Source organism: Calypte anna, chromosome 3 (genome assembly GCF_003957555.1).
Source record: "Calypte anna isolate BGI_N300 chromosome 3, bCalAnn1_v1.p, whole genome shotgun sequence".
Taxonomy (NCBI): Eukaryota; Metazoa; Chordata; class Aves; order Apodiformes; family Trochilidae; genus Calypte; species Calypte anna.
In genome coordinates this window covers 71,701,082-71,722,114 of record NC_044246.1, presented here as the reverse complement: position 1 = coordinate 71,722,114, position 21,033 = coordinate 71,701,082, and the positions used below count along the sequence as shown (strand labels likewise).

Below are 21,033 nucleotides of genomic sequence, written 5' to 3'. Positions count from 1 at the left end.
CTATCAGATTAGTCAAAGACATCACTTCCCCTTGGTGAATCTACAGTGACTATTTCTGATAACCTTTTCTTCCACATGCTTTGAGATTATGCCCCCAACAAGATGTTCTAACATATTTCCAGGGATGGAGGCAAGCCTGACTGGCCTGTAGTTTCCTGGGTCTTCCTTCTTGCCCTTTCTGAGGAATGGAATGACACTGGCTTTCCTCCAGTTCTCAGGCACCTTGCCTTTTCTCCAGAACCTTTCAAAGATGATTGAGAGCAGTCCAGCAATTACTTCTGCCAGATCCTTCAACACTCACAGGTATATCCTGTCAGGACCCATGGACTTGTGGATATCTAGCTTACATAACTCACCTCGAACGTGATCCTCCTCTACTAAGGAAAAGTCTTCCTTTGTCCAGACTTTCTTTGCTACCTCCAAAGTCTAGGATTCCTGTAACCTGGCCGGAGCAGTAAAGACTGAAGCAAAGGTGGCATTCACTAATTTTGCCTTCTCTGCATCCTCTGTCACCCTGGCATCTGCAGGCCCACATTTTCTCTAGTTTTCCTTTTGCCTCCAAAATTCTTGAAGAAACCCCTCCTTTTGACCTTGATGTCCCTTGCCCAATTTAATTCCAAGGAGGTTTGGGCTTTTCTAATTTTTTCCCTGCTTACTCTGGCAGCATTCTTGTAATGTTCCCAAGTGATTAGTTCCTTTTTCTGCATACTGTAAATTTTCTTTTTCCACCTGAGCTTCTTCAGAAGCTCGCTGCACAACCATATCAGTCTCCTGTTTCCCTTGATTGATTTATTGCTGTTAGGGATATACTGATCCCAAGCTTGGAGGAAATGGTGCTTGAATATCAACCATTTCTCTTGAGCCCTCTTACCTTGTAGAGCCCTAACCCATGGGCTTTCTCCAAGCAATTTCTCCAAGAGGTCAATGTTAGCCATCCCGAAGTCCAAGGCTGCAATTCTAGTTAGAATTTCGTGCATGCTACCTATGATCCTGAATGCATAGCTTCTCACAACCACTACTGCCAAGGCTGCCCTCAACCTTTATGTCCTCCACCAGTCCCTCCTTGTTTGTCCAGTAGTACACCTCTCTGTGTAGGCTCCTCCACCACCCGAGTCAAAAAGTTGTCATCAATACACTGGAAGAACCTCCTAAACTGTGCATGTCTGGCTGTGCGGCCTTCCCAGCAGGTATCAGGGTGACTGAAATCCCCCATAAGAACCAAGGCTTATGATTATGGGGCTATTCTCAGCTGTCTGTAGAAGGCCCCATCAACTTTTCCAGCCGGATCAGGCAGCCTGTAATAAACACCCACAACAGTGTTTCCCACACTGTCCTGACCCTTGCTCCTTACCACAAGCACTCAACTCACTCTTCTTACCCTCCCAGAGAGATCTCAATGTATTCCAGGTGCTCTCTCACCTGGCAACCAACCCCACCACCTTGCCTTTAGGCCTATTTCTTAAGGTCACAGCCATCCATGACAGTGTTCCAATCATGCGAGCTATCCCACCACTGTCTGTGGTCTGTCATTGCAAGGAGATCACGGCCCTGCAACCACACACAGATCTCCAGTTCTTCCTGGTTATTCCTCACAATGCGAGTGTTGGCATATATACATTTCAGAGAGGGAGATGTCCCTGTAGTTTTCACCCTTGAGGGTTGATACGCCTTCTGGTTCTCCAGAATACTAGCACGCTGCCCCAGAAGTGCTGGACTATCACACCCAGCAACCTTTCCAGCAAACCCAGTTACACCCCCATTCCTCTTCAAAACTAGTTTAAAGCTCTCTCAATGAGCCCTGCTAACTCTTGCCCTAGAATCCTTTTCCCTTGTGAGATAAGCTTTCCTCATGAGTTGCCAGCAGACCTGGTGTCTTGTAAATCAAGCCACAGTCATAGAAACCAAAGTCCTGTTAGTAGCACCAGACAGGATAAGCCAGGCACTGATCTGTTGCCTTTCATTTCAGAGTATGAAGGAATCCTGCACCAAAGCTAACCTTTTGGGAGTACTCTCCTGAGCAAAGATCAGTAGTGCTATGAAGTCATACTTAATGGATTTACAGTGTGTAATCAAAATGATGTCTCTCCTGTGACTAAGCTGCCATAAGACTCAAACTCATTTCACTCAGCTCTCTAAAGGGGACCTATATGAAGTAAAACAGCCTTCCCTGATTTCAAGAATTTCTACAGTATCTCATGTCCACGCTTGTGTGCCTCAAAGAATGAGCACTTATCAATCTTCCCAGTCTTCAGTCAGTTCAAGCGGATCGAATTAAAACATAGTTCTTCGCTTACATGCACTCAGCTGCACTGACACAGTCTCATAACTTATCTTGAAAAGCAATTATGGATGTTCAGATTATAAAAGATTCATTTTCAAGGGAGGGTCATTTGAAAGCACATACAACTTCATGGAAAACAGCTGTAGATTTACAGAAAACATTAGATGACTCATGAAGAATGAACATTCTCCACTTCAAGTCACACAATTTACTTATCTGTGAAATAATTATGAAACCTCTCCCCAGCTTCTAAATTTCATGTAACCTCATGCTAACTTATTCTTAACTAAAAGTGTATGTCAATGTTACCTTGAAATGCACTGTGATGCTCCAAGGAAGGGCTGTATTTGACGCATGGAGATCAAACAGCAAACCAATTGGATAATGCCTAGAAATTAAGAGATAATAAATGAACATAGAAGCTGTTGAATTTAATTCTACATAACAGTTAACAAACTTTCATTTAACTGAAAAAACCAACCAAACAAACAAAAAAAAAAACCCTAGCTGTTTGACTCCAAAAATTAACATTCATCTCTGTTTATTTGTAAACGCTACCCACGAAGGTACAAATGACTTAACAGTTTCTGGCAGAATCAAGTCTGGAATTCACAAGTTCAATATCCAATATCCAAACCCACTGGTCTCCAAGCTGTGCCCACAAAACACTGCTAGTTCTGCAACAGCATAAGTGGCCTAGAGATGCTCTGGGAAATCCTTCAAAACAAAATTTTTTGTTAAAAAACTTGATAATGGTAGGAATAGCTGGTCCTAACCAAAGAGTATACATGCTTTCAGATATTTAAACACCATGAGTTTATAACCTCTTGGCCCTCTTCCCTCTCCCACCTGCCATTGTGGAGAATAAGTGAGAAAATGACACATCTGTTAAAGGGCTAAAGATGAACTCTATACATTTACTATCGAATTAGGAGGAATGGATGGGAAGGAAAAAAGATTCATTGCAGTTTTGTATTTCAGTGGCATTCTAGATTAAAGGAGTTACCAAAAGAAGCTGCTTCCTCAGAATACTTCTGTCTTACAGCTCAGTCTCCTTTAAATTCCTTAGAAGATACATCTTCAAGCTATGTAAGAAATACACATCACATACACAAAACTTCCACAGGCACTCTAGTTTCTACAATTTTCTCACAAGCAGACATTGGCAAGTTTTTTGATAAACCTTTTTTTTTTTTTTAAATTGCATACTGCATACCAAACTCCACTCACCTTTCAAATCTTAAGTTAAAAGCCTTACTAGCTTTTCATCCTACAAAGACATAAGCACACTCTTAACTGTACAGTCAGTGGTTACACTGAACTAAATGGGACTTGCATCGGGACGCAGAGACAAGCACGTACATAAGTTTTTAAAGTTCAGAGAGCAACAACCGAGAGTACTGCACAAAAAGCACCTGTGCCAAGTCAACTTCCTGACCTGCCAAACTCTCACACAACAGTGCATTAGCACCCTCTATGGGTGAGCTAACACCGAAGCTAAGACAAAGTCACTTCACAATAGTAAAATAAAAAACTAGAACCGTACTGCAATTCTTTAACTTAAATATTGCATTTGTAGCTTCTGAAAAGGAAGAAGAGGGGGACGTATCACGAAAACATCTAGAACTGTGTTCTCCTGACAAAGGAACTAAAGAACATCCAGATTCACACTGATTCACTGGGAATGCTCAAGTTTATCCACTAAGACTTTTTAATACAAACTGCCAATAATGTCAAACATTTCATGGAACTCTGCTGAATCCCTCAAAGTTCTTTTCTCACTAAGCTAAGTAATAAAAATCAAATTTACTTTTATAATCAGATGACCATAAACAGACTCAGTTACTTTCAATTTATACAAAACAAATAGGCAGTTTTGTTCCCTAGTAGAACCCATAAAATTAATGAAGACAGTAGACCATGAAAGAAATCGTTCTCTATTCAGAAGTGCAGCCTTCCACTGAAAGTTCAGAAAAGTGAAACAATCCTGAGATCTAAGACATGTCCTGCTTTAAGTTCCAGTTCTTGCACACTAGACTTTAATCTCAAGCTAATAGAAGCCTAAAGTAATGCCTGTACATAATGCTGTGTTTCACTTACTTTTGAGAAATGGTTCAAGATTTTTTAAGAGTCTGGAAAAAACAGCACTCTATGAAACACTAGTAAAGCTATGCTCTGTACTTCCTTCACAAGAAAATCTGCATTCTGTCCTTGTTAAGAAACAAGGGAAGCACCAGAAATAAGTCAATCTGTACATGTAATAAAATAAAAAAACCTGAACATGCCCTCAAGTCCATTCTTAAAGAGTGCAGCATCTACTTTGCATTATGAGACAATATTCCCTCATGAAAGATCTTCCTTTCAGTGGTACTGCTGCAACGCTGTTTCTGAACTTCTGTTTGAAAAACAAGCATTGAAGAAATATACAAATGCTCTCTAGACTCCAGTGATAAGACGATTAAAAAAAAAAGCAACTCAAAAACCCCAAGAGAGCCTCTAAAGACTTGTTCCCCAAAAAAGAAAACACAAACCAAGAAACAGCCAAGGGGAACATTCAGTCCAGAAAGGTACCGTTTGAAAAAATAATGGACTGAAATCAAATAATGGTTGAAATCAAACCAGTCTTAACTAGAATGAAAAGTAGAATGAAAACCAAGGACAGGAAGACCATGCAGAACTTTCTCAAAGGCAACAATGGGGAAAATATCAAAGAAAATGCCTAAGAGGCCACACCATTTTTCACAAATAGCTAGATTAATCATTAGCCTTGAATTTATACAAGTGTAACAGCACCTTTTTTGCCAGCCATTGCCAACTTATTACTTCTTTTATTATTACACAGAAGTGGGGTTCAGCATCTGAGAGAAGTGACAGAGAACACCACATTAGGCACTTAAAATCCTTTCAAAAGCAACAGATAGTCAGCAAGGAAAATTTACTACTTTTGTAACAATTTCTTCCTGAACCCAGGACAAAAAAGTGTCAGCATAAGTTGGTAGGTTGTTTTCAGACCAGGATCATTTACTGTATTACTAGGACATGTCAAACAAACTCTTAAATACAGGACAAAACAAAATCCTAACTCCAGAACTGTTTGGGGTAACAAGTGCCAAAAATCTGGTGTTTAGGCATTTCTATGAATAAATATCTCACTGAGGGACATCTTGGCTGCACTGGAAAATAGTCTTACCTTTTCCTTTAGTATTCAGTAAGAAGTAACTTTTTCTTAGACCTTTTAAACAAATTCTACTATTTTCAAACAATACCATAACGACACTTGGTCAAATGCTGCTTTGATCTTTTGTCTTTCTGATAAGCAAGGGTCAAGAATCCATCCAGGCTGCACTAGAGGCAGACCTATGAAACCAGCAGGGCTGAAGCACAATCAACAGAAGAGGAACAGAAACTCTTCTGAAGGCCATTGTGCAAGTGCTCTGAAATAGCACTTTTAACAACCTAGAGGGTGTAATCCCTCAGCATCTGTGGAAGAAACCATTCCTGGCATACCAGAGGCCTTCACTCTGGCAGGGACCCCAAGAGAGGATGCAGCTCTTCAGTCCTCAAGCTGCCAGGAGAGCTCGGGACTTCCCTTGAGGGATGGGGCAAGCAGAGGCAGTGTCCTTGTCAAGATGTTGTGTGTGTTAAGGAAGGAGCTATGTCACGAAGTCAAGGAGCTACAGGAGGTCAGTAGGCTGCACAGCACCAAGGAAGATGAGAGACTAATGGCATCTTCACCAAGACCTGACAGAGACAAGAGCCTTGACTCCCAGTTGCAGAGAAAGAAAGTCAGCAGTCACTGGAGCGGGGAATGGAGACTCCCAAGATGGGGAAGACAGGAGTCTTGCAGCCTCTAGCAGGAGAAGGCAGACTCCTTCTACACCTGCAGTTTGTGCCTTGATGGTAGACAAGAAGCTGGAAACTCTGAGGAAGCATGTCAGCATCCTGAACAGAATATCCTTAGATTTTGGGAAATATCGGAGCCTTAATTAGATCATAATTACATTATTCATTTTCATTTCAATGTTCAGTATACTAACTCTTCACTTAATTTTACAATTATAATTCGTATTTTTACTCTATACCTATATTCTATAATTATTTTTTTACTTCTAGTTTAAACATCATGATATGTAAAAACTTACAAAAAATACAGATCTATTTTTGTTTGAAGTAAAAAGCCTTTCTTTACTTTCTTCTTACAACTTCAGTGAAAGCTTATAAGTTTTTCTGCCACTATCTAAGATTATGAACACACTGGGACAAATGTGATACTTCACTGTTGATTTAGACTGTATCCATGATTCAAGGTCACTATGGCACATAAAGAAACCAGCAGTTGTTACACTCCAGAGAAGTTAAATACATGTCTGAAGATGGTTTTTCCAACCAGTTTTGGAAATGTGAAAAAGCTAATTTATGCTTTTCTATTTACATATTTTCAAGGTCTCAAAGAAACAAAAGACTAGAAGGGATCCACTACATTAGCCAGTCTAAAGGCTTGCTCATCCTGTGACAATCCTGCTAAAACAGTAGTTTTCCTCCCTATTATTCCATAGGAAACAGACATACAAAATCTCTTCAGCACTCCAAAAACTAAATACTTTCTGGAGAGCTTCTACCATCTGTGCAGCAAACACTGTAGCTCTCAACGTTTTCTTTAAAATTTTTCATGGGAGAAATATAAAGAAACAAAATCTGATATACACTATTAAAGAAAATTAAGTAAACAAAAAAACAGTAGTCTGATTCCTCAGCCTCTCAGGGAAAAAAAGGATCTGTTTTTCAGTAGATCCTATGACAGAATAGAACTAATTGCTCTTGATTCTATTTTAAAAAAGCTGAACTAATTAAATTCAACAAGAGCCTGTGTATCACTATTAGATTTTCTGTTTTACAGTGGAAGTGATTACCACATCAGTGAAAATTACAGGTTATGCACGTTTTATCTTTAAGTATTTATCCGACTTGCATTAGGCTCTAGAAATAACACTTCCTATCTGTGTTATTATGCATATTTTAAGAAGGTAGAATAAGTTAAAAGAGTTATGTGGTGATTCTACTGCAAGAAACACTAGAGCCAGAAATACAGGCATTTCATATTACAGAAACTAGAAAAAAAGACAGGTGCAGCAGAACCTCTGCCTTATAAAGATAGTAATTATATACACGATAATTAAAAATATCTCCAATATTAAACCATCTCCTCTTTTTCCAAAAAAGCATGCTTTTCTTACACTCCTCTTTTGCCGTCATTGAAATGAGTGACTGTTTTAGGAAAAGCACTGACACTATGCTGAACCTGGTAACTATTTACATGATAATGAAGAAAATCTACAGTTAAACTCACCATTTCAGTGGTGTACCTTCATATTCAAACCATATTTCACTAACTTCCTCTTGTCTCATAACTTTCTGAAAGTGTTTCTTCACTTTGTCTGTTACCAGTGTCAAGTAGCTTATTCTTGGCAAAAGCAACTGAAAGAAAAAAATACAGATGCAGTAAGTACATACAAAATTTGCTAGATCAATAAATATCTGTAACAAGTATGCATTTTCATAACCAAAAGACTGGCAGAGTTCTTTCCCTCCTGCCTTTTAAGGTAAAATGCCTTTTAGACAGTTTACTTCTTTATGATCAATGAAAGGCTATAAAATAGCCCAGAAGCTGCAGAGTAGCACTATCCAATACACTAATACAAACAAAAAAAATTTTAAAAAAAGCCATTGATTGCTTCAATTTGGTGGGAGGGAGAAGAGTAGAATTCAAGTTCTGCTATTCTGTTTTTAAGCAGGTCAAAGAGTGAAGTTGCTGCTTAAGGGTTTCCTTTCCAAGTGCATTTGGTATTTTCAGTAGCTGCCAATTTCTACCATCTTTACAAGGGGCACGCCAATGAAACACATTAACCAAGGCTCCTATGATCCTTCCACTGTTGAACCTTTGGCCAGCTACTAAAATCAGAAATAAAGCTGTCAATATTTTATTAGTTAAATCAAGACACCTTCTTACAGCTATTTTACATTATCTTTTTTTCCCACATGTAACACTATCCAAAATATGAGTACGATGCTATCTTTATTTGTACATCCTTCCTTTTTTAAAAAAAGAAAATCTCTCTAAATTCTAGTAGGAGTGGTTAAACAGACTGCATCAGTCAGTACTGACTGATGGCTGCATAACACATTTACTTAAGATAAATCAGTCCAGAAGCTTTACCAAACAATGCCTTTCAGTACCCAATGAAAAAAGATTTTAACCTTCCTGCAAAACAACATCTAGCTTTGGAGCAGACATTTCAAATCAACTGCACTCATCCTGTGAAGTTATTCCTAATTATTAATACAATAGATTGGTCTACAGAATAAAGAGAAATAAATTAATTTCTGCATATTTAGAGAAAGTCAAACATTTTTTCCAGTGTTCCTCATAACTGTTGTGCCATCTTAATATTTAATATTATATTTATATAATATATATATATTTATATTTAATATTTATAGTACATGGATAATGCAAGGAAGGTCTTAAGCATATGTCTATGGTACAGACCATCCCAAACCATGTAAGAATATATTTTCCCTGATAGAAAACTTGCTACCTGCTGCAACAGTCTTCCAGCATCTCTCCAACAATTAGACCACACATTGATAAATAAACTAGGTAATATTTTGGCCAAGATACTAGAATTTATTTATAAATATCAGATTCACAGAGAAGTATGCAAAGTAAATCAAGATTAAGTTCTTATGAAAGAGAATGGATTTGTCTTATAGATAATGCTGCATTAGATTACTAATCTGCATACATCTGTGGAACAACTAAACTTCAGGATTATATAAAACTTCAAAAGACCAAGAGTCACCACTATCACAGTCACCAAGTCAATTAACACTTGACCTTTTATGCACCATTTAGTTTACTTTTTCCATCTGCTGATCTCATTCCCATCATCATATTGTTTCTACCCCCTCTCACAGAAGTCTAATTCAGCAAAGTAATTAAACACAGCCATTGGTTTTAAAACTTACCATCTTTTAAATTCATACAAGTCATGTCCACATACTTGTGAGAAACATTTGGTACCCCAAATTTGGATAACAACAAATCTTTCCTTTTATGAGCCAAATTCCACATATCTACACTGATTGTTCTTGAGACAATACAGTCCAGGCTACGTCAATCAAACCCAAATACTTCTGGTAATAATTCCGTATGTGGTATTTGCAGTTTAATTAATGTTGATATATTCTGATATGAGACCCACTTGGGCTGTTATAAAACCCTTCCTGGAGTACAAAACCCAACAATTAATAAGGTTAACAGGAACTGCCTATTTTTCAAAGATGCTGCACCCACTGAACTTTTTTTTTTCTAATTCTATCACTTTTTCTAGCTTTAACTGCTTGAGATTTACAAGTATACCAAACCTGTTAAGAAAGACATTTAAAAGCATAAAGACATTTTCATTTTGTTACCCCTTTTAAAATTCCTTTTCCATCAGTTGTCTGTACTCCATGAAAGACACCAGTTGACACAAAACATTTTTACTCCAAAATCAAACAGCAGTTTACCTTCTAGACACTCAGAAGCTTCTCCAACAGTTCAGCCATGTGAGGAGAAGCCTTTCTTTTTGCAACATCATGGAATGACACCTCTCCCACAAACACTTCTGCTACCGACTCCTAACACCAGTCTGTGAAGGCCAACCCTTTGGTCACCCTACATTAATACTTCTAGGAATGAATGGCCATGATTCAGTGATAAGAGGGACACACTAATCTCAGGTAAGCTCATTCCACTAGGTCAGACTTGCTGAATTGCATTTTTCTTTTAATTTTTTTTTTTAGCAAGTAATGTTGTATCAGCATAATTTGTGCTAAAGGTTAGAACAATGCTATTGAAAATCAAACACAATGCAAGTAATATAACAATTACAACCTGAATGCCAGGTTAATAAATCACTACATAATACACTAAAAGGCAAAATACATCATAAATTACATGACTTATGGTACAGCTTCAGCAAATATGCATATAAAAGTTTTTTATTAATAGGCTGACCACATATTTAGCAGATTCAACAGTTACCAATTCAAATAGTGTATGAGAGAAGACATCTAGTAGAAAAGCGTATAACACATAAAAAATTAAAAAGAAAAGAAAACCAGTTCTTTTTAAGTTGTTTGGCAGTTGCCTCTGAGGTGCTGCCCACTGATCAATGGCAGATAAGTATAATGCTTGCCACTCACCATGCTGTGTAACAAAGACACCTGAATGAAAAGCCCCACTTTGAGATGAGCTTTGTTTTCTCAGAAGGAACCACATCCATCTTGTATACTAGAAAGGGCAAGACTTAAAAGAAGACCCAAGAGAAGTCTAAAGAAGTCAGTAGGATGAATTGTTTTTACATGTCAAGACCAAGGAAGGGTTCCTGAAATGTTAAGTGAAGTTGGGTGCCTTTCCCTCCAGTGACCAGCTGTGTAAGGTTTCTTCCACTCTATGAAAACCAAAAAGCTAACAAACTCCCTCAGAGTAGTCAGAATACATGGTAGAAAGCCAAGCAGATGTTCATAACCTGTTTCTCCCAGTGCAGCTCTACCATTTATGAAAGCGATTTTGGAATACAGAGTTTATATCTGTATTAACAAGTATTGAAGTGTGATAAGAGGAGACATGACCAAACTGAACAGTTTGTGTCAAGAGCTGGGAACATTTAATACATAGACTTTTCTACTTCACTTTTGAGGGTTCTGATGTTTTTCACTTTAATTTAGCTCTAGCTTGATCCCATACACTAAATGCCTATTAGTAGCTGAAGCACATCTTCTGCTTCAGCTTCACATGAAAATGATTCAGCCAGTGGGCTCTAGGACTGCTGTGTGATACAAACCTGTGAAAAGATGACGACTTGCTTAAAAAATGCACTCCAGATCTGAACAAAAATGTCATTCTAAATGCACCCTGAAACTAACCCATGATTTGAAGCCTCAATTGTTATACTACCTTTTACTATTATAAACCCTTGGTTCCTTAGAGAAGCAAAGCTATATTATTAGCTCCAACATAACCTGAAAAAGGATGAAAATAAATTTTAGACTTACGATCTGTGAATAACCAGATTCTGCAGACACGGAGAACTGAGCCATAAGAATTTTTGTGCACACTTTAAGCAGAGTAAATAAAAGAAAACCTACCAGCTTACAACTATCTCCTTGGCTTATAAATTTGGCCACACTATGAAGATAAATGCAGTTTCAGGATTTCCATGCTGATGTTAAACAGATCAAAACTGCACGTCACTATAACTCATGCCTTTCATGTAACTCTTATATTACATATATATGCATATATATATATAATTTTAATCATTTACACAGACACATATAATACTCAAATGCAGCTGGCAATACATCAGCTGCATGATGTAAAAGCACTCCTGTTTTACCAGTGGTGAAACTAAAGCATAGAAAGATGAGCACTATCATCACTGAACAAAAAGCATCAATGCCTTTTTAGGTTTCAAAAGCCCAGTAAACACACATGTGAGTCAGAAACTGATGACACTCAGATGCTATTGAACACAGAAGAAAAATATTTATAACCAGTAATCTTTTAAAAAAAAGTAGAATGGAATACAACAAAATTTGAGAATTTCAGACTCAACATAAACATTCAGTACAAGATTTTCTTCCTACATACTTGTTACATTTTAAATTTAAGTTTTACTCAATCAGCTAACATTCTCTGTCAATGAAACGTCTATCAGGTGCTGAAAAGATGGAACACTGCTGGGCACACTATAAGTTAGTATCACATTATTATATAGGGTCTCTTCCAGTTTGCAACTCAAATATATCCATCACCCTTGCCTGCAATCCAGTTCAGGTGCTGTAAGACATTATACCTGCTCTTCCTGCATCTGAGGTAGGTCTCTAATGGCTTCTAGCACTTAAAGAAATGAAAATTAGCAGAAAAAGCCCATGAGAAGAAATATTACTGCCAGCACTTATTATGAGTTTGTGTTACACAGGTGACTGCAGATCTTGGTGTTTAAGATGGCACAAAAGTCTGACTGAAGCTGTTTCTGTAGTAAAGTAAAATACAAAGACCATGAAACTCACCAGAAGTACGGCTAGAGCCTCCTCCTGTTGCCTACTTGTTGATCTTTTCGTATATATATATATATATATATAAAGATCTTAGTTATTTGTGATAGTTTTTTCACTGGTGACAGAAGCTTAAAGTTTTGAACCCAACGAATGAGAGATGAATCACACATCACGGTCATACAGCTTACTTTCAAAAGGTACCAGGAATAAGAAAAAAGGGTTGTGTTGATTTTATTTATAACATGATGAGAACGAAGGAAACAATCATTATCATGGTATTGGACTACGTGTGACTAACTTTGTTATACTCACATAGTAAGGTTCGGCTTCCCTTTCAGTTATCTCATCCTGATACAGAGTGAAACAGGTTGGTATTCGTCCAAACCACACGTCTCGAAGTACATCTTTGTCATCTGTCATTCTTCCAATGGATAATGAAGAACATGTACATCAGCTTGTTTCTTCAGCTAGAACCGTAGCCCCCCTACCCCCAAAAGAAACAAGTTCAGCATGACTGAAAACATAATACACCTTGTTAAAGGTTCTCCAGCAACCTATGCTCCTGCCAGCATGAGCACCGTGGCCACCGAGACGCTAAAAACGTTAAGTGCATCAGTTCGTAGAAAAAACGGGATGAGTTAAAGCCGAGTTTACACTTTCCCCACTACAAACACACGGCGGATCACGAGTAAATGAGCTTTTTCGAAGCCTGCCTCATTCCCTAACTGCGGAGCCCAAGGGACCTTCCTCACTGCCGCCTTAGAGCCATCCCGCAGCTCCCATCACCCCGAGGCCCCAGCTCTACCGCCGCCGAGGGGCCCCAGACCCCCGGGCAGCCAGCGGAGCCGCTGTCCGCCGACGAGCAGCACCGGGGAGAGCAGGCTTCTCCCCGGCGGGGCCCCAGGAGTTACCGAGGGCCCAGGACGAGCCGCAGCATCGCCCACCACCCCGGTGAGACCGGGAGGTGCCCACACTGCCTCCCCTCGCCCGGCCCGCTGGCCCTACGCCCGCCAGCAGGCTGGGGGCCACGGCGGCCCTCGGAGCCCGCGGGAGCTCTCCGGCCAGGCCCGGCAGGGTCTCCCGGTCAGCCGCCGGAGGTGAATCGGCAGCGGAGGGCGCGGCGCCGCTCTGCCGCACAGGGCCGGACCCAAGAGGAGCGCTACAGCGACGGCCGCCGGCGTGCTCTTCCCGGGCAACGGCAAGGCCGGGGGGGGCGGGTCGCAGCGGCTCCGCCCCAGCCCGCCGGGGCGAGCGGCGTTCCCCGGGAGGAAGACCCGGCCCGGGCAACCCCCGCCGGAGGGAGGGGAAGGACCGGGAGCGGGACAGAGAGGGGGGGGAAAGGAGTGGGTGGAGGGGGACACCGCCGTTACCTGGGTCACGACCCACGCCACCTGCCCGCGCAAGGGGCTGCGGCGCGCCAGGCAGGAACTGAACCGCGGCCCCGCCCCCGGTGCGGCCCCGCCCCCCGCCACGCCCTCCGGGCGCACGCGCTGTCCGGCGCGCGGCTTCCGCCCGGTTCCCGTCGGTCAAACGGCGGCGCCGTCTCCTTCCCCTCCCCTCCCAGCCCGGCGCCGGAAGCCGGAAGCGAGGCGGAGACCGGGGGCGGGACGGGGGTCGTGGTAGCGTTGAGGCGTCTGGGCGGGAAGGAGGCGGAGGTGGTGGGAGGGTCGTCGGGGCAGCGGTAGCTGCCGGTGGGACGGAGTCGGTCTGGCCCCGGTAGGGCCGGAGGAGTGGGCGGGGGTCGCGGGGTCGCAGCTGGGGCTGAGCCCGAGCCCGGTGCTGAGACGTCAGGGGCGTTGTTTAGCCGGTAGGCCGCGGTTCTGCCAGCGCCCAGGAGTCGGTGGAGCCTGGTGCCGAAAGCTCAGAGGTTTAAATGCTCTTCTGAGGGCTTTGACGGCGACCGAGCCCCTTGAGCTCTCGGTTCCTTCCTTTTACTCAGTTATCACCTCCGATTCTTTATGCAGTAGAGTTTATACAGCGTAAAATTAATTGTATACATAAAATCCACGATGACAGGAGAGTGAGGAGTATGTGCTGCCACCGGGGACATTTCTTGCCTGCCGGAACATCATTCTGGATCATTTATTTTATTGGCCCACTGGGTGCAGGTGCACGATAGAGTTTAATCTCTGCGTTTTAAAGAACACCTCCTGCGATTCAGTCACTCTGCGAGTCCCTTTTTAGATGTCCTACAACGGGAAGAGCTGAGCCCGAAGGACAGCGCTTTTCACATGAGAGAGAAACCACCACTGAAGTGGTGGATTCTCCGTCCCTGGAGATATTTCAAAAGAGACTGGATGTGGCACTCAGTGCCATGGTCTAGCAACCGCAACGGTGGTTCAAGGGTTGGACTCGATGATCTCTGAGGTCCCTTCCAACCCAGCCAATTCTATGATTCTATGAGAACATCACAGTTCCAAGGAGCAGCAGTGCCAGATACATAGTACATGGCACAGCTGAGCAACTTTCCAAGCTGGATTCTTCTGTGGCAAGACGTGTAACTGGAGCACAACTATTGCAACTGGTATTTTGGCAGTTAAAATTTGAAAGGAAACTGATAAAATGCAGGTTTACCGGCTGTAGGTGGCACACACTGCAACTTTAGAAGGGCGGTGTTCTAGCTACGCCGGTTTGTGGCCACCAGATGTCATGCAGTAGTCACTGCTGCTGGAGGTGTCTTCGGGAATTCAAGAATTCAGGGTTTTTACTTCGTGGATTTTACCCGAAGGCTAGCATTTTTGTGAATGTGCATTTTGCTGATTCAGTCAGATGATTTGGGGAGTTTTAGCACGGTTTTCAGTCACCTGAAAGATTAGAGATGTCTGAATAACTTGTGTTTTCTTCCCAGTTTAAATAAGTTTGTCATGATAACCTGCTTTCAATAAAACATAACATTGTGAAGAGAAACCCTATTGTAATGATTAGAAAAAGTAACTTATTTTCTTAATGCCCTGTAAGCAAAAAGTTCAGCCATGGCACTTCTGTGATTTAGGATGTACACAGTGAAATTTCCCCTGTCTGGAAAGGGGTTTTGTGACATATTAGTTAAAACAAAAATCCAAGTAAACTGGTGTTAAATTGGACTAAACATCATATTTGGTATGCTCTACCCCAAAAGGCAGCACACAGCATATGCTGTACTGCAAGGGCTTTAGGCTCTCAAGTGACCATTTCCCTTATACCTCTAAATACTTGCCTTGGGTGCCATGTATCGGGGCAGCACTTTCAAAGGCCATACTAATGCTTAGGTGAGGGGAAGGGAGGGGTTAATTCAGAAGTGCTTCTCGGGTGCTCACAGCTGTTCACCTGGTGTGAATGGTGTGGAAATTACTGTCTTTCATCCCTGGGATGGCAGAAACTTCTGGATGCAGAAGGATGCTTCCATGGAGATCTGTGCAGAGCTGATCCCCCAGTTACAAAGGGGGATCTGTCACACAAGCACTGGTCGTTGCTGTGGGGTTCTCTACCCACTTAGTGGTGGTACAGGTGTGTTGAAATTGGTCTGATGAGGAGGCACTGATGAGTGGAGCTGCTGTGACCTGCCAGCACCATTCAAAATAAAGTAATTTGCCCTGGTAACAAGAAAGACTAAAAGCAGAAAGCTTTGCCTTTCCTTTCCCTACAGGAAATCAAGGAGAACCACATGTTTCTTCTTTGCCCTTTCCACCTCTGAGTCCTCAGAGTACTTCTATAGGAAAAGGCTGTTTCAGTGGCACTGAAGGGTTTGACTAGTAGTCCTTGTAGCAGTATCACTAAAGAGCACACCAGGTTGTACTGAAAAGGAAATGTCCCAGAAATATCCACTGGCACAACTATTCCTGCTCATTTTTCCTCATGAGCAGGAAGAAGTCTGTCAGCACTGCTACTAGCAGTAGTTCTGATAGTGTGTATAGACTGAGGATGTGACCCATTCTCCCCACAGACTGTGCTTGCCCCCTGATGTCTTGGTTAACCTCTACAGCTACAGCTCTTGAAGCACACCATTGCCCAGCTCAGCTGTGTAATCAGCATCCTGTTGATTACTAATGACAACTACCCAATAGATTCAGCTCCTACTTTTGAATTATTTTCTCCTGTATAATATGAAGAACATAGGCACCTGACTGGGGTGTACAGATTCCACTCCATAGGCTGAGAATTTAACACCATTGAGCAGCCAAGCTTTTTTCTGGATTTAGGCAAAAGGTGCTAAATAGAGAACGAAACACAGTTAAGTTCTAAGCGAGACAACTTGCTTTTTCAAGTATCTTCCTATTTAAACACCTACCAAACTGATGATGTAATTACTAGGCTGGGATGCAGTAAGATGCAACATAAAAGCTGTGTGAGATTATAAAGACAATAATTCTCTAGGCAAACCAGGCTCTGTTGCTGGGGAGAGGAACTTGGTTGTGGGTAAATGCATGAGATGGTATAGTGAAACCACTGAACAAATAAAGTAAACCTGAAATGAGTGCTAACTCTGCTATTCATATAACTATAAATAATGAATCCAAACCCAAACATTAAAAATAATTGCTAGGATGGAATGCCAAACAAGCACAATAAAAAAGGAATTATCTCCTTTGGTGTATTGTTTTCCATGTTGTTATCTAATGCTTGAAGTCGCATCATCACTTGGCAGAATGGACCAGTTTAAATTGGAAGGGTAAGAGCTCAACAGACATATTTCCAATTCCAAAGATTCTCAAGGGGTATTCCCCCATTTTGAATGTCATCATCAGACAGCACACATTGAGTCACTGCCTAATGGCACTCGAATCAAAACACCTGTTAGGGAGTACATATGGAATGTGAAGATGCTTGTAAAGAATAAGATTGTAATTAGAGAGGCATAAATTTTAACAAAAATAAAGAAAAACGGAACAGATGGTTTACATATTTGTGGGTAGTTGTGTTTTTGTGTAATGGCAGTGGAGATGAAGATTTGTAAGCAGAATCACTGTATAATTTAGGTTGGAAGGGACCTTTGGAGTCTTTTACTGATGTCTAGCCTAACACCCCTTCTCAAAGCAGGAGGAGCTGCAAAGTTAGATCATGTTGGTGAGGGCAAATAATGCCAACATTTGGCTGCTGAAAAGTTACCTGAAATAAAATGTGAAATAGTATTTCCCCATAAATTTTGCTGCAACCAGGATAACACATATTTGTTGTTTTGATCACAGGGAATTAATTTAATGCTGTTTTCATTGAACTGTTATTTTATGGCAGCTACATAAGCACAAAATGAGGATCATTCATATGTGTAACAAAGAACCCTGGCAGGTGGCCAGAAAATTCCTTTTATTCAGGTCTGAATCCTCTTTGAGTAAACTTCTGACTCCATTAAATCAATGGCAGAATGCACAAAGATATATGAAACTTAACTTATTTCAGAGTTGTTCTTTTTAGGAACTGATCAACAATCACTATTAATGTTTTCTCTTCATTTCACAAACAGTTTTCAATAGAAAGCAAAACATATTTTGGTTTCATTTCTTACCTATTGCCTTTTGAGTAGGTAAACAAAAACAGATTGTGAGAATCATTAATGTGCACCTTTTAAAAGGCAACAGTGAGTAAGATTCAAATGAAACTCATAATGCTGCTATTTATATATAGCTAAATAGTTCATTGTTGGTTACTCACAGTGAATAATTAATTTTATTAATTACATGAGAAGCTGATTCATTCATCCAAGACCAGCCAGGAAATATTAAAAGTACCGTCTGATGGCACTTTATTTTTTCCAGATGCAATCTTAATTTACATGCTTGTGAAAGCAAAAAAATCACAGTTGCCTGGTTATAGTTCTCTTTTCCTTTTTTTCTTATTCATCTACCAGTATTTGCCTTTTATTATAGGCGAATATCTATGGAAATATTCTAGAATATTCTGGAATATTCTAGAAATACTCTGTTTTAAAATTCTTTCTTGTTTAAATAAGTGTGCTAACAGATTTCCTAGTTTTCCCTCACATAAATTACCTCTGTTTCGCTTTGATGATTTCCTACTTTCATTCTAATTTGAAATTCCTTAGTAATTTTCCAGACCATCAAAATAATCTTTTCTAGCTAAAACAAGTGACTGGACATTATAAACTCCTAGTTCTAATTCTGTGGCCTGTTGTTTACCTTGAAAAAATTTCTTGTTTTTGCTAATTTGTCATAGCCCCATTAGGACATCTTGGTCTCAGTGAAAAGGGAAGAAAGTACCATTTTTAAAAATTTCCCAATATGTATTTATGTAGATTTCTTACAATCAAAAACTTTCTTTTGTAATATCTTAATAGTGCCAACAGCCACTCGTTCACTCAGCTATATTTTCACTTCTCTGCATGATAACAAAGTAGTATTTACCATACCAAGTTACTTATCAAAGAGGAGTGCCTGCTTCTCAAAAGGCAGTAGGATGATTCTCAGCAATTCCCATTTTTTCTGTTTGGAAAACTGGATCAAAGGTTAATGGCTTTGTCAGTGCTGTTTTGGTATGCAACAGGATTGGCTCAGTCTATATTTGATACATAAATTTAGCTGCTTATGACCAAGGATCACCACTAACATGAAACCTGACATATTATTGCAATGAAGGATGAAATATAGGGGTTCATGGATAACACAGTGCTAAGTGTGGCCTGGGTACAGCACCCATACAATTCACCCTGGCTTCAGAGAAGTTATTTTCTATTCTTAGCAAACCTAAAGATGTGTGTCTGTTACATCTGACCATGACTTCTTAGACCATGGTTTTTCTTAGCTTCCTAAAATGCAAATACCTGATTTGTAATAAAATGCAGGGTTTCTCCACTCCAGACAAATTTCTTGTGGTATGACTGGATCATCTTCAGCAGTTTTACCCAGGAGAAGAACTTTTCTTAGGGATTTCAAATTCATTTTGATCATTTGGTAGTCATAAAGTCTTGGAAACTCCAGTTCTGCAGCTCTAATACATCTTTGTCTCCCCATTAATGAAGTACCTAGGGAAGTTTAAATTTGCAAAGTCAATATTGGATGTGAGTTCTGTTTTTTTCTCTTTGTAGTATTTACACAGATGGTTTATGAGCTAGTTGTTAAATGGCTCTGATTTCCTAGGAAGAAAAGTAAGCACACAATATGTATAAAATACAAGGATGGATGGTGAAAAAAAAAAAAAGAAAAATAAGAAAAAAAATAAATCCAAAAGCCTTTCTGATTCCATGGGAAGTGTAATTACCAGTGGCCCCTCCAGTGGTGAGTGGGAGAGCAACAATCATTGCTTTTGACCTGCTGACCTCACTGTGTCTGATATAGCCCAGGATATGCTCAGCACTCACTGCAGGGTTGGAGTCTGCATTTGCCTCTATTGGATTCCATGATTTTTCCCCTGGCTCATTCCTCTTATTTGCTGGGATCCCTGTGAATGGCATTCCAGCCCTCCAGTATACCAATCACTTTCTCCCTTTCAGTTTGTATCATCCAAAAACCCAACAAGTTTGTCTTCCAGCTCGTTGTCCATGTCAGTGATTAAAGTTTTAACATGGCACAGGCCATGGTGTTGGTACTGGAGGAACACCACTAGTAACCAGGTTCCAGTTAGACCTTACACAGTTAACCACTACTCTCTGAGCCCAGCAGACCAGCCAGTTTTCCACTCACCTTGCAGTCTACCCATTCAGCCCACATCTCCACAGTTTAGCTACTTATTAAAGACTGTGTTGAAAGTCTTTAGATAAGCTACACCTATAACTCTCCTTTCAACCACAGAGCCAGCTGTTTCATCATAAATGGCAATCAAGTTGATCAAGGATTGTTTGACCTTGATAAATCTCTGCAGGCTGACTCTAGTCATCCTCCTGTCCTTCATGTGCCTGAAATGGGGAGGACTTGTCCCTTAATCTTCCCAGGAGCAAACCAGGCTGTAGGTCTTCCTGCTTGGCTTCTAAAAATACTGAGGTAACATTTGCCTGTCACCAGCAACTGAGGAGTTCCCTCAGTTGCCACAGCTTTTAAAAGATGATAAAGAGGAGCTTCACAAAGACATCAGCCATCTCAACCTTTGTGGATGCATCTCATGTGGTCCCATGTACATAATTACTTAAATTGTCCCTAATTTGATCCTCCTGTACAGTGGGCAGTATCTCATTACCCACAGTTTGCTACTAGGCACAGAGACCTGGCCTTGCCAGTAAAAACCAAAGCATTCAATATTTCAGCCTTTTCCACACAGCTTGTCACTAGACCCTTCTTAGCTTTACTGCATGAGTTAGCAATGAGCTTACATTTTCCTTCACCTTTTTTTTGAAGCTGCTTATCAATAGAATCCCTTCTCATTACTCTCTACATTCCATGGTGGTTTCAACCCCATCCATGTGTGGCTTTCCTAATTTGACTCTTGCATTGCTGGATGATGCTATGAGATTTCATGGTATCTATTCCATGAAATCTCACAGCCATCCCTGTGTAATCCATCTCTGCCTCTGCTTCCACTTTCTGCAACTTCCTTTCTGTATTTGAGCTCAGCTAGAAATTCCCACTTCAGCCAACGTGGCCTCCTGTCATATCTGCCCATCTTTTTTGTGCAGTCATGGTGGACCATTCTTGTGTTTCAAGGAGATTTTATTTGAAGATCAACTCTACTGGGATATTTGTCTTTCTTGGCTCCCCAGCAATTCCTGCCTACCTGTTCCC

The 21,033-nt window shown here is 40.7% G+C and overlaps 1 protein-coding gene across 3 annotated transcripts in view; it reads right to left on the bottom strand.

The window, feature by feature from the left end:
- Positions 1-13,854, bottom strand: part of ATG5 (autophagy related 5) — a 68,992-nt gene extending 55,138 nt beyond the window's left edge. Inside the window, exons 1-4 of one of the 3 annotated variants that reach the window (XM_030448393.1) lie at positions 13,759-13,854; positions 12,701-12,872; positions 7,629-7,756; positions 2,591-2,669 (exon numbers count right to left, since the gene is read on the bottom strand). In XM_030448393.1, the coding sequence (XP_030304253.1) occupies positions 2,591-2,669; positions 7,629-7,756; positions 12,701-12,808 (315 nt within the window). In that variant the 5' untranslated portion in view covers positions 12,809-12,872; positions 13,759-13,854. Of the gene's footprint in view, positions 1-2,590; positions 2,670-7,628; positions 7,757-12,700; positions 12,873-13,758 lie in introns of those variants that run through there. The other 2 variants (XM_030448394.1, XM_030448395.1) reach the window with 2 other exon arrangements.
- Between the last annotated feature and the right edge of the window lie 7,179 nt (positions 13,855-21,033).